Source organism: Halictus rubicundus, chromosome 16 (assembly GCF_050948215.1).
Source record: "Halictus rubicundus isolate RS-2024b chromosome 16, iyHalRubi1_principal, whole genome shotgun sequence".
NCBI lineage: Eukaryota > Metazoa > Arthropoda > Insecta > Hymenoptera > Halictidae > Halictus > Halictus rubicundus.
In genome coordinates, this window is record NC_135164.1 from 6798221 (window position 1) to 6811045 (window position 12825).

The 12825-nt window shown below is 35.3% G+C and overlaps 3 protein-coding genes across 4 annotated transcripts; all 3 read right to left on the reverse strand.

The window, feature by feature from the left end:
- Window positions 1-1568: 1568 nt before the first annotated feature.
- Window positions 1569-7787, reverse strand: LOC143361925 (uncharacterized). Its single transcript, XM_076801640.1, has 5 exons — window positions 7598-7787; window positions 6928-7050; window positions 3172-5121; window positions 2662-2827; window positions 1569-1984 (listed from the first exon to the last, which is right to left on the reverse strand). The coding sequence occupies exons 1-5, from the start codon at window positions 7661-7663 to the stop codon at window positions 1773-1775; spliced, it is 2517 nt and encodes an 838-aa protein (XP_076657755.1). The 5' UTR covers window positions 7664-7787; the 3' UTR covers window positions 1569-1772.
- Window positions 7788-8869: 1082 nt separating this feature from the next.
- On the reverse strand, window positions 8870-10611 carry LOC143362269 (FGFR1 oncogene partner 2 homolog). Of its 2 annotated transcripts, none has more exons than XM_076802274.1 (4): window positions 10429-10611; window positions 9693-9827; window positions 9320-9571; window positions 8870-9236 (listed from the first exon to the last, which is right to left on the reverse strand). In XM_076802274.1, exons 2-4 carry the CDS (start codon window positions 9825-9827, stop codon window positions 9009-9011), a joined length of 615 nt encoding a protein of 204 aa, XP_076658389.1. In that variant the 5' UTR covers window positions 10429-10611; the 3' UTR covers window positions 8870-9008. The 2 variants fall into 2 exon arrangements, with proteins under 2 accessions (XP_076658389.1, XP_076658390.1); XM_076802275.1 differs by lacking the exon at window positions 10429-10611 and adding an exon at window positions 10049-10180.
- Window positions 10612-10943: 332 nt separating this feature from the next.
- On the reverse strand, window positions 10944-12761 carry LOC143361987 (baculoviral IAP repeat-containing protein 8-like). Its single transcript, XM_076801748.1, has 2 exons — window positions 11798-12761; window positions 10944-11725 (listed from the first exon to the last, which is right to left on the reverse strand). Exons 1-2 carry the CDS (start codon window positions 12632-12634, stop codon window positions 11342-11344), a joined length of 1221 nt encoding a protein of 406 aa, XP_076657863.1. The 5' UTR covers window positions 12635-12761; the 3' UTR covers window positions 10944-11341.
- Between the last annotated feature and the right edge of the window lie 64 nt (window positions 12762-12825).

Below are 12825 nucleotides of genomic sequence, written 5' to 3' on the forward strand. Positions count from 1 at the left end.
TCGCGATCTGATCGCGATGTTCGACTAAAAAGGACCTGTGTACAGTTCTGTACACGTTCGGAACGTTAGAACTCTTGAAGCGGAGTGTTATGGTCGCCGTGAATCGTTCTGAGAGAATTCGCCCGGCAGAACGGGCGAATCGAAAATGGTGAGCATCGCAAGTCGGCCATATAAAGCTAACAGATTTGCCTAGAACGTATATATAAATATATATATACATTTATACACAGTGCATTTAAAAGGTTCCCGGACTAACGCAGGATCAAATCGAGACTGACGTGTAAATGAAATTTTACCGATTAGTATTCTACATCTCTCCTCTTGAAACACCTCTTCGGTTCACCGAGTTCGACAAAATTAACGTTGGTGTAGCAAAGAGTTCGCATTAATCAGTCCAACTGGGAAAACAAAGAAAAGATACTGAATTTCATACAATTAATACAAGGGGTAGCAAAATGTTCATGTTACCTAGAAAAATGATCAGTCCCGACACTTTTTGAATGCATTGTGTGTAAATATACATATATATACACATATACATACATATAAATATATGTGTATATGTATATATACGCGTGCCATTAAAAATTCTGTATATATACCTTACGTTGTACGCGTACTCGCCGGAGTACAGTAATTATGGTAGCAAGTACGCGATTAGGAAATTCCTTGTCTCGGCAAAGAGATTCCGCGCGTAGCGTCGCACAGTGGACATCGTTCGCTTTCTCGAATCTAATTAACTATTCACCGATCGGATCGAAGGCTGTGCTCCATTATAGCTCGCGGATTGAAGAGCACCCGCCCGATCTTTACGAATCGATATCGACGTCTATCGCGTCTTCAGTTCTCGAGACGTTCTTCTCTGAAGGTATCCGAGACGATCAGCTACCCGACACACATCTTGGGTCACACATTTAAGGAAGGCCACATTGAACTAGTCTAGGAAATTACTGTCTAGCGCATCTGAACGAATATATTGGTAAAATTTAGCCTATGTTTAGAACCGCTAACCTATGACACATACGCAAACGAGTAATAGTTGGATATTCTTGCGATTCTTGCTATATATTTGTTTGTTTTCGTTTAGTACATCTGAGCAATCTTGTTCTTCGTTTTTTTCCGCATCCCCGACGGATTCCTCTTTTCTTTCCCTCCCTCTCTCTCGAAACGATTATTATCTTTGGCATTCATGAGACACGCGAGAGACCAGCACACCCAAAGATTAAAATGCCCGCGGTTTTCTTTGTTCGTTTCCGTTCTATCTCATTCTTGACTAAGTTACCCCGTTAAGTCTGTCAGCGAAGAACAAGCGAAATCACTTTGAAAGTGCGACATACGATATAGATGATTGGATCACAAGTATTAGATACCAGAACTGACACTCCCGAGGACTGTACTATAGTAGGGATAAAAATATGTACAGTAGAAAACTATGGAGTCGCTATTAACTTGTAAAAAGTAGACACGCGTACGGTTCTTTTGTCTCCCTCCCAACCCCATCCCTCCCATTGTTTTTTTTTTTTTTCGGCGTGAGTACGCGTACTATTTCCGTAATGATGATCTGAAGGTTTCTTCTTTCTTTCTTTTTTTTTTTGTTTCTGCGATTAGTGGGCGGCATTTCTTTGTTTCCGTTCTTCCAGCGATAAAATTATGATAAAACGCCAGCTGAAGCTTTCTTGATAACGTAACACGGATATACGTAGGTAAAAAGCTGCTGGACACATAGCCTATGTTTCGTCACGCGAATCGGCGAACCGCCTCTCGAAATTTTGCTAGGTACAGTTCGAGTAGTCGCCGACCTCGGTTCCTACCTGACTTTCATTGCGTTTTATCACAAGGACCGGATCCTTCGAGGACTCGACGACCTTTCTCTCGATGTCCAAGTCGTATAGCAGCGTTGCCTGTAGCGCGTTATACATACCGGTTCGCGCGTACCGAGATGCCTTTGTTAATTCATAGACGCTGGCAGCCAGAGTTAGTATATCTACAAGCAGAAAAGATCAATTAATTCCCATCTTAATTACCGTTTCATCGGAATCTCCGTGCATCTTTAATTATTTCTTTCCAACGATCAACAAATTTGGGACATTTCAAAATCTTGCGCATAGGAAAGTAACAGAAAGTTTCATAAAAAAAATTATTATTTGTAACTTTCAAACCGGTAACTTTGAAATGGTCAAAGACAAATAAAGGTTTCCACAAGAAAAATTAATTTGAATGGTGCATCACCACTATTTTATTTTAAACTGAACAATATACTAACACTTTACCTATTGAAAGCTTATTAATAGGTTTCCGAATAACTATTTGTTAATATGCTATGTATTGTTCTAGATAACTTGTTGGATCGCAAACGAAATTGCTGTTATTACTGAGAAGTTTGTTAAGATGTTCTCCTCTGTCAATCTTTAATTTTGCAGAACTTTATGCTGTAGGCACCGTTCAAGTAGGTGTCTATTACATTTTTTATTTTATTTTTCAGATGAAACTGTATTTATATTCCAAAAAATATAGATGTACGATATCACTTGAGTAGAAAGTTTGTAATAAGTAGTTCTTTGCCTATAAATTCTATTATAGAATGGAAATGCAATTATTTAAAAGAAATTCGGCTGTTCGCCGAATAATTAATCTCAACTGTGAACAGATATAGGAACATACCATCGTTATTATATACAGGAATACACGTTGGATTCTCCTTTTGACATTTTGTTGCGTTGGCGATTTCTCGTCTACGGCATTCCTGGACGAATTTTATTGCTTCCAACCAATTCTCCATAGCTTTGTGCACGCGTTGATTCATTGTGGTCCCTCGCAATCGTTCCATCTGTTTTAAGAAATGATTTTGTAAAATACTCAAGTTACTTCATTGCAACTGGACTGTGGACCTTGCTTTCATAAATTATCTTTTCTCCAACGAAAAATTCCTTACAATTAAAACATGAAATTTTGCCAACTTCTTTGACTCATTAAATTTCATAACTTTAAACTATATGCCTAAAAGTAATTCAGAAAATTTTTACTATTTTTGTTTAGAAGATCTCAGTGTTGATGTTCTGTAGTTCCAGAGAACATGAACACATGCTTATCTGTATTTGATGAACTTAAGAACTAAAGATCTATAGTCTAGTTGCAAACGAGAGGAACATAAAGATTCTGAACTGAGCTTACTTTTGCAATCAATGTAATAACACGTGCGTGTTCTCTTAAATAGTCGATAATTAAACGATCTACACGCGATGGGTTTCCTTGAAGGCGAGGAACGGGTATATTGTTTGCACTGGTAACTCTTTTGCCTGGGAAATGTGCGGCCAATCCAGCCTCACATTTCTTTCGCTCCTTCTCTAATTGCTTGAACTGTTTGTATGTCTGTTCCAGCCTGAAATGGAGTATACTCGAAGGAGCTGTTCGTCTAGCTGTTCCACTTCCATTTCGAAGACTCAAGCTTCCACCACAGAGCACAGAAAACGAGCGTGGAACTGGAAGTGGCACAGGAACTGGCATTACTGATGGGAATACTCCAGATCTGACCGTGCTCGGACTTGGTACTATTCCTGAATTGAACAGAACATTCCCAGAGGAGACGCCAAGAGCATTTTGTATTCTTGGTATGTGATGTCGTTGCTTTACAATGTAATTAAAAGTATCCTTGTTCATTGAGGACCCTGCGATTTGATTGGTCAAATGGCTGACGGAAGGAAAAGCTATTTTCTTGGTGAGATCTAGTCCTTCCATTTTGTACGTATTAGCGCAGTTAGGCTGTTTCAAGTCGTGATACGATGCAGAGCTCTGTGGTAGCATTTTCAAAGTCTCGCCGTTGCTGGCAGTGTAAGGTTGATAATTATGGTATCCATATTTTGCAATTGACTGGTGCGCATGTCGTGAGCTTAAATTCTTGGGGAATCCGATCGGTGAGTATGTCTTGGTCTCGATAGTCTTAGATTTTGGACTGATGATTTTCAACAGATTGTTGTCGATTCTGTAATCATTACCCGAAAGACAGTTCTCGTTCGTATCTAAGCTATTGATTGAGGTCGTGGTGAAGTCGTTCACACCTGGATAATAATCGATCAGTTGTTTGTATTCTTGGTCCACAGCTTGATCCAATTTGTAACTACGAGCTTGTTGCAAAAATTGAAATTGTTCGTTTGGTATAGAGATATTCGCCATGCTTAATCTACCCGAGTCTTGTAAATCCTTATAGTCACCGGTACTACCGCGTTGTATATTATTCCCAAAACAATTGTGCAAGTTTGTGTCAGCCGGAGAGAAGTGTTGTAATGGAGAATTCGAGAGAAAACCAGAATCAATGCTCAAATCAGTCATTGCCGAGCTTGGTCTATAACTTTGATTACTGGCAGTCATACTATACAATTCGTGCATAGCAGCTGTTGGATTATTATATGTGTTGGTGGTGCCATTTTGTCCAATGTTATTATGATATTCCAGCTCGTTCAGGGTAATCGGATCAGGAGAATCTAATGCCAATGTTAAAGCCATATTAATATTCAAGTCCGGATTTGTGCAATTTTGTATTCGTTGATAATTTCCAAATAAATCCGTTGTACATCCTACGGTGGACAAACTCTCTGACCAATTAGACTGTTTACTCGAATTTGCATCATTCGTTGCCGTTAACAGATCATTACACAGCGGTATGGTATTTCCACTGATACATGAATTCTCATCATTTGGACGTAATATGTACGATTGTGAGTCAGATGGGTATATATTTGGATATGCATTAACTCCATTATTGTATAAACTCTCTTGATCTGGTAATTGTACTGCGCACGTGTTGAGACTCAATGTTTTCAGTTCTCCGCAAATATTATTATAATTACATTCGAGTTTAGCATTGCTGGAAACACTGTTCTGTAATTTGTTGAATGTAGAATGCATATTAAAATGATCTAAAGCAGACAGACTAAGGTCTGTGCTATTCTCCATTTTACCCTCCATGATAGAGGATTGTGTTTCCGAGCGATATTTAATATTGCCATTATAACTATTACTCTGAGCATTGTCACAGATGATCGAATCGTCATCAAGGATTTTCGAGACCAAATCATTTACCATAGGATTATTTAAATCCTGACTATCTTCATCCTCCACATTCATCTATACAAATGAAATATTAAAAAATTGGTGTCAATACAGATTACATAAAATCATTCTTTTTATAAAAAATAAGTGGGTTTTTATTGGTAAAATAATCGTAAATATGTGTATTTTAATTAATTCTACAAACGTGAGTAATCTTTCTCATGAAAATAATGTGTTCAAAGACAATTCTACATGAACAAATAATACGAAAATTAAAAACGCCGAAATTTCTGTAGACGCTCCGTTTTCAAAATATCGGTAATTAAAAGCTTTTCTAAATTCTGATTTCGTCAATGGCGGACACTTACTTTGAAATTGAAACTCCGGACTCCAAACAATATTTTCGAGTATACACGATTAGCGCTCTTTACAATGAAACACTTTGTGCTGAAGAGTCACCCACTCATACGCATGTACATACGCACGTCGCGAATGTCAATATGCATTAACCATTAAGCGCTGTAACCATCTTATTTGCAAGTGTTCACAGCATCTCGTGCAAGTGTTAATTTGAAATTTTGCGAGTTAAGCACGAACGGAGCCACTTTCGAACGTATACTTGATTTGAAAAGAGTACACCAGAGTTTGTAAACGAGTCGTGCCAAACAATAACACGAGAGTGGAAGCAAGCTCTGTGTTCGGGAAAACAAACATCGATCATGATCTTGTCTTTTTTTAAGCTGAGCATACCGAAAATGCAGAACTGGCGACATTACATAGAACAGAAAACCTCCGTAAATTTCTATTCTCGAATAAATATGTATACCAAATAACAAAATAAAATTTCGTTGATTAACTATTTTTTGGAAGATAGCATTAAGCAATAAAATATTACTATAGTTGTGTACTTGATTTCATATTTTAGATTTGTCCAACATTTTCTTGAATTCGGAAATTCCGAAGATTCAGAAACTCTTTTTGCTATCCAAATTCAATCTAAGAAGTTAAAATCAACCCCTGAAAATTCGTCCGTTTATTCGATTTTATTTCATACCCGCAAACTGTAAGTGACAGAAAAAGAGTTGTCCGGCAAAAATTATTTCTTTTTTAATTACATCGTTCAGACGTATGAAATCTTTAAAAGATTTTAACTTAAACTGCGAGTTAAAAATATTCGTAAAATTAGAGTACCGACTGCAATGTTGTGGTATGCGTTGTATTTTATTTTAAATTCGATCGTGGTGTTGTATAAAACATGAATTTCTTATGTACAGCATTAATAAAAAATAAAGTCTGTTAGTTTGCAATTTATTTTCACGCTTTTTGACTAGTTTACTCGTTTTTGCAAGTTCATTGCGACGCGCACAGAGTGCGCTTTTGGAAAATGGGCTCCCCGGTTAACAGGTTAAATCGATCGTAATTATAGTTAGATTTGTCGTCTTGCTTTTGATACCTGAATCGCAACAATTGCAGCGCGTAACAAACATGTTGGACTCTAGGTCATAAGTTCGAATACATATTCGTTTCTTCGCGCGGTACGCCACTGTTTGCGCACTTGCTAACCTATCCCACGCGTCGCTATTGGTAGATTTTTCAATGTTAGTTATTTGAAAACGGAGCCCCTAGCGCAATGGCATCTCCCTTGATTTTTTTCATTTTATTTTGACATGTATAATCATCCTGTTGAAAGGAAACACGTGAACATGTCAAAATAAAAAGTGAGTAATTTTTAAATAACATTTGCACTGTATATATTCCAAATAATAATTTGCTATTCAGCAACTTACAAACCATAGAAAAAAAAAATAACCTGCAATATCTTAAGTTTGAAAGTACTTTGCCTTGCATTTAAAGGCCAACTTATTATTATAAACTGCTTACATTTTTCTGTGCATTACGCTCCATTAAGTCATAGTTCCAATAGTTATATTCTGTGTTACAACGGTCAGCTGGATAATTGTTTTGTGGTTCCAACATGCTGATGTTACGTTCAACCATGTTGTTCTACAAAAAACAACATTAAATATCAACGAGTGTTACCCTATTTTCTAAAATATTACTTATATTGGAAATGCATATTCTTTCACGAAAATCTGTTTTATGTCGTTCCTTTTACAATAATCGTGTATCGTTAAAAGTAAATTAACGTGGTTATACACGTATTGGAGTACTATGGCAGAAAAATCAAAACTGAACAGACCAACCCATTCTGCATTCACAATCTGATATCGGTGCGGAGAATTTCCAATGTAAACCTAACGCGAGAACAACTATGATATCGTTGTATGCGAGCAGCAACTAATTAAAATGAAATCGTTTTTGTTAATTACGTTACCGACATAAACAGTTCGGACAATAAATTCTTCGACGTGACAAACGCTATGCGTTTCATTTATTCGTTGGTCGAATAATATTCGTCAAACAATACAACCGCATCTTTCCCTACGCATTATGTTGGAATGATCGCGTTGTACATTACAGTAGAAAAAGATGAACGTCATTTTTTCGGTGATGAAGTCAGAGTCAGTGGAAAGATGGTCGCTTCGCTTACCTTGTTAACTGTAAAACCATTGTTGCCGATAATTGCAGCTAAATTGTGCACCTCGGACAGAGCCATTTGTTAAAGATCACTAAAAATCACCTCTACTCCTTGCCATCACCCGTTCACTTGTGCGTCTGTCCTCCCAGCAGTGCGCACAACTACATCAACCTACACACTTTCTTTAAACGGAGCTCACTATATAGTATCTCGCGATGCACATTAACGGTGCTGCTATGGGAGGGCAGAACGTAGATGGAACTGCGGTTATTGTACTATACATACATGTACGCTATATATACGAACCACAGAGCATTCTCACATAGGCGAAACTCCGATGTTTTTAGCAATCAATTTCGAATGCGCATGCATCTGCAAGTGGATCCCGCGCGAACGTAGTCCCTGAACGTCATATTTTATCACCAGCAACATCTTATGAGAATATTTGTATTTAATAACTGTACAAATTAGACATAAAATGTGTGAAAATATTCAGTTACATATGTAACATGGTAAAAATAACATTTCGAACGATATTCGATTCATGAAATTGTATATGATTGATAAATGCCATCTTCTACCATAGCACTTTTAAACATCGCCGCGCTTCCCAACGTTTCAAATTTCTCGCACGCAATCTCTTCGCCCTATTTCATCCAAAGGGAGACAGAGATGTCAATATTTCGGAATAACCAGCATCGAAGGTTCCAATAGAAGTTTCGTCAAATAAATAATACCACAGCTTACCCTAGTACCAGAGCAGGCTGTGATAATGCATGTTAATCTCCAATTATTTTGAAAATATTTTCTTTATTTTTATGCGTACATTTATACATATTTCTTAGGATAATAGAAGACGAAAATCAAGAATAAAAAAATTCAAGTTACTAGCGATTAAACATCTTCGTAGTCCACCAATGACAACCTCCACAATTCAGATCGAGAGTTGCTATTGGTCGACTTTAATTGTTAGTGACGTGAAAACGAAACCAAACTTACAATTCTTTTACTCTTGACTTTTGTTTTACATTGTCATAAAGTATGAATTTTTAATTTTTTCTCCACCTGTTGCTGAACGTTTATTGCTAAACGTTTGAACCATGCGCAAGAAGGCGGGAATATTCGAATACTTCGATCCTATGACATATCAAAAATAACATGCTTTGAAAATATTCATCAAAAATATTTAATCCTAACTACAAGACAATTATTATATAAAATAGTGACGTGAAATAAATATAACAATTAGAAATGCTTTCGTTTTAATAAAAGTCATTAAAAATGTGTAGTGTGATCTTATATTGCATGTGCACTTTATTGCATTACAGATAATACACTTCTTTTTTTGACAGCAATTATGCTATAAAATATGAAAGGAATAATATGAATTTTATATAAGAGTTGTATACATTACAAAATTTTTTTATAAGGTTTCCGTGTCTGTTTGAACAACTTTATTTTCCACTTCGCTTTCCTTGTTTAGGGAACCATACTTATTCGCAATATTAACTAATTCTCGCAATGTTGCATTCTCTTCCTTTAAACTATGATACATCTCTTTCTCTTTTAATTCATTTTCCTCATCTAAGGAAGCTGCAGTTTTCATTATTGCTGCCATTTCATTAATTTTTTCAGCTTGACTTGAAATTATCTGTAATTTTACAAGGATCAACATATAATAGTAATACAATGAACAAATTACATTGATTATAATTGAATGAAATTTATACTTACATTTGCATATTTTGAATTATGTAATGAAGTAAGATCCGTTTTACACAGACGCAACAAAGATGCAGTCTGCTGTCTATACTTAGACATTATTAGTTCGAGGACATGCTGATGATCTTTTAATGCATTTTTAAGATGTTTATTTTGAGCTTGTATTTCTTGCAAATGTTTACTTTCCCTGTGTATATTTGCAATTAATTGTACGTGTGGTCTTTGTTTTGCTTCCTTGTTCAAAATGTCTACTTCTTCTTGATACTATGTAGTTTGTAATACAGATAGAAAACATTAAAATTAGCATTTGTCTTTAAATTTTATTAATTGTTTATTTTATTGATTGTAGTTTACGGAAACTAACATAAACGTACAATCCTTTTACCTGTTTCATATTAATGATCTGAGTAAAAACTGATTCTATTTCGCTTATCAAGTTATCCACAACATTTTCATGGTCTGATATCTTAATTACTAACTTGTTTGCATTCAGTACAATTTGTTGAAAGGTTAGTGACATCTGTAAAAATATGTAAATATATACATATTATTAATATGTAAAAATATGTATCAACTATAGATCTATTCATCAAATTAGGCATACATGCACATTTATCAGTTTTAATGCACTGTATACATTTGAAGCTATTAATGAATACCGTTAGACATTTTATTTCTGCATTACATTTATATTTTGAACGCGAAACTGTCAAAAGCAATTTGCATAAATAAGGTTACCACCTTTTAGAAAGCTATAAATTATTGTTATTATTACAAGCGATCCTTCTGACAAGAGTATAATTATTCCAATTCCGTAGATAAAGGTAATAGTTAGATGTATCTAATATACAATAAAAAAATTGTCAATTTCATAAAAGAATACGTATATGCATCCCAAGGATTGATACCTATGCTCGTGAGAATATTTTGTGTATCTGATTCATATATTACACTAAATGTTTAATATTTCACGTTTTTCACAATGACAAACTAAAAACCTTCTTAATATGAAATCTGCTCCTACAAATGGTTAAATGTTGACGGACGTGAAATAGGTTATACTTACGATCAACCTGTTAAATGGTTCTCGTAGCGTTTTCAATGGAAGTTCGCAAACTTACCTCTTATCAATACAAAATTTGATGCTAGAAATGTTGGTGCAGCTTTAATCCTTAATTCATCCAGCTTGAAATATGTGCGAAATCGTTGAGGCTGACGTTACATCGACATATCTTCACTAGCTGTATAAATACAATCGTTTATTTTCAAACGCGTCCATAAGATCATTGGTTTACCAATTGGAGGACGAAGAAATTCTTACGTCACTCATATGCATGTGTCAGAGTTGAGTATTAATTGATTAATATTTTGCGTTTGATTGATTAATTAATGCTTACGGTTGAAAAGAGTTAACAAAAATTATTTAATGTTTATTTTATTATTTAATTGTTGATTGACAGTAGAAAGTAGTCACTAAATATAAATATTAATATATTATTTAATATTAAATATAAATATTAATTTATTCAAATATTAAAATCGAAATTGAATTGAAATTTGATTTGATTAACACTTACTATTTTTAATAGTGTTTTGTAATGAAACCACCTATTTATTCTTAATACAAACTTAGAAAACTATGTATGAATATATCTGTACATTGTATTAATTGTAATACATATTTCTTCGTCGTTGTACTTAAATATAACCCTTTAAAATAGAATATAACGTATAATTACAATCTATTCAAATTTCCTGATGTGATTGATTTGATTTACCTATACATATATTTGTTAGTTCTCCTACTCGAGAAACATATTTTCTAGTTGAAAAAGTTTATGAAAATTTTAGTTCCAGATGTACTTACAAGTACATATTTGCTCTAAGTATCATTTAATATGCATAATGCATGTACACATACACATCATTCGGGATTTCGTTCGTAAAAATGTTGCTAAAAGTATCTACATAAAACAGTTGGTCAACTACATTGAATTTTGAAATTTCTTTACATATACAGTACAATACGGAATACTACGAAAAGAAGGCTCGTACGGTCATGGTAACAGGTTCTCTGCATACTGCGCAAGTTGCCATTTCAGGAGCACACTTAACGCAAGCTACTATATGTCTACATGGTAAAAATACTACTCCTAATTCTCCGTTGTAACAAATTTTGCACATCCTCGCATCGTCTATGGGCTTATTGTTTTGCGTTTTCGCATTCGATAGATCTTCTATGCTTCCTTTTACGGATTCTGTGACAGATCCAGTGCTTTCTATACGACTATCCGTGGAACAGGATTGAGAACTTGGACCAGGATTACTTTCCTTGATCTCTTCTTCCTTGATTTCTACACTCTTCAATACAGATTGAACTTTCTTCATAAAACTTGGTAGATTCATCTGCATTGTTTCCTGGAACAAAATAATATAAGAACGACGATCTATATACAGAGGAAATCGAAAATTTAACATTTTTCCACATACCTTTTTGGATAGCGGTGATATGTGCTGACCCGTTACTTTATTAACATAGTCTTGACCTTTAACCATCAGCAAATAATAACATTTCGAGAACCATTTTGCGTGTTGTTCCCAGGGCATATCTCCCAGTTCCCAATCTTTCAAACCACCGCCGCAATGATAACACAGAGTTTGATCAGCTTTACCAGTATAATAAAAACCAGCATCCGCTAATTGTTCTTTTGTTTGTGCCATAGCTTTTGGCCATGTTTCAAATGTCCGTAGTCTAGCAACGTAACTGGCATATTCGGGATGTACTGGTCCTTTAAGTCTTCCCAAACCTAAACAACTTCGTTTTGCTATACTTGGTAATTGTAATTCTGATGTTAAATTATGATTGTCTGGACCAGAAGTAGGTCTATATTCTACTTCATAAGGGTCTCTACTCCTTGGCCTTGGTGGTGAAAGTGTGTTAGGGTCTACTCCGATTGGGACATTGCCACAATTAATTTTTCGAATAAATCTGCATCTTGCAGACCAACGTTGATGATCAACCATCGGATTATCACCTTCTACCCATTGATATATTTCCATGTAACATTCAAAGCATCTTACTTTATCGCCTTCGCCTGTGTAATAAAATCCAGCAGCCGCAAGTCTTTTTGGTTCTATAATATGCGGGACAGGCCAATTTTCAAAACTCTGCAGTCTGGCTTGTTCGAAACGATAATCAATGTTATCTACTTCATCATTTAACGAGTGAGTTGTAGGAGATGTTGGTGGTGTTAACTGCGAATTTGCTAAAGACTTAATACTCGAATCACTTCCCAACTCTCTACGATATTCAACAATACCAGTCATCGTGTTTAACAGTTCATTGACACTAGATTTGACTTTCACTCATTCTTGATAGTTTTTGATGACAATAACAGCTAACAGCAATGGCTTCTACTTACTTTGCTGTGCTTCTTCGTCACAGCGCATGCGCAACCAAAACCAATACTGTATCTACATATGTTGTGGAGAAAGTAGTGAGGAAGTGTTGTTGGCGG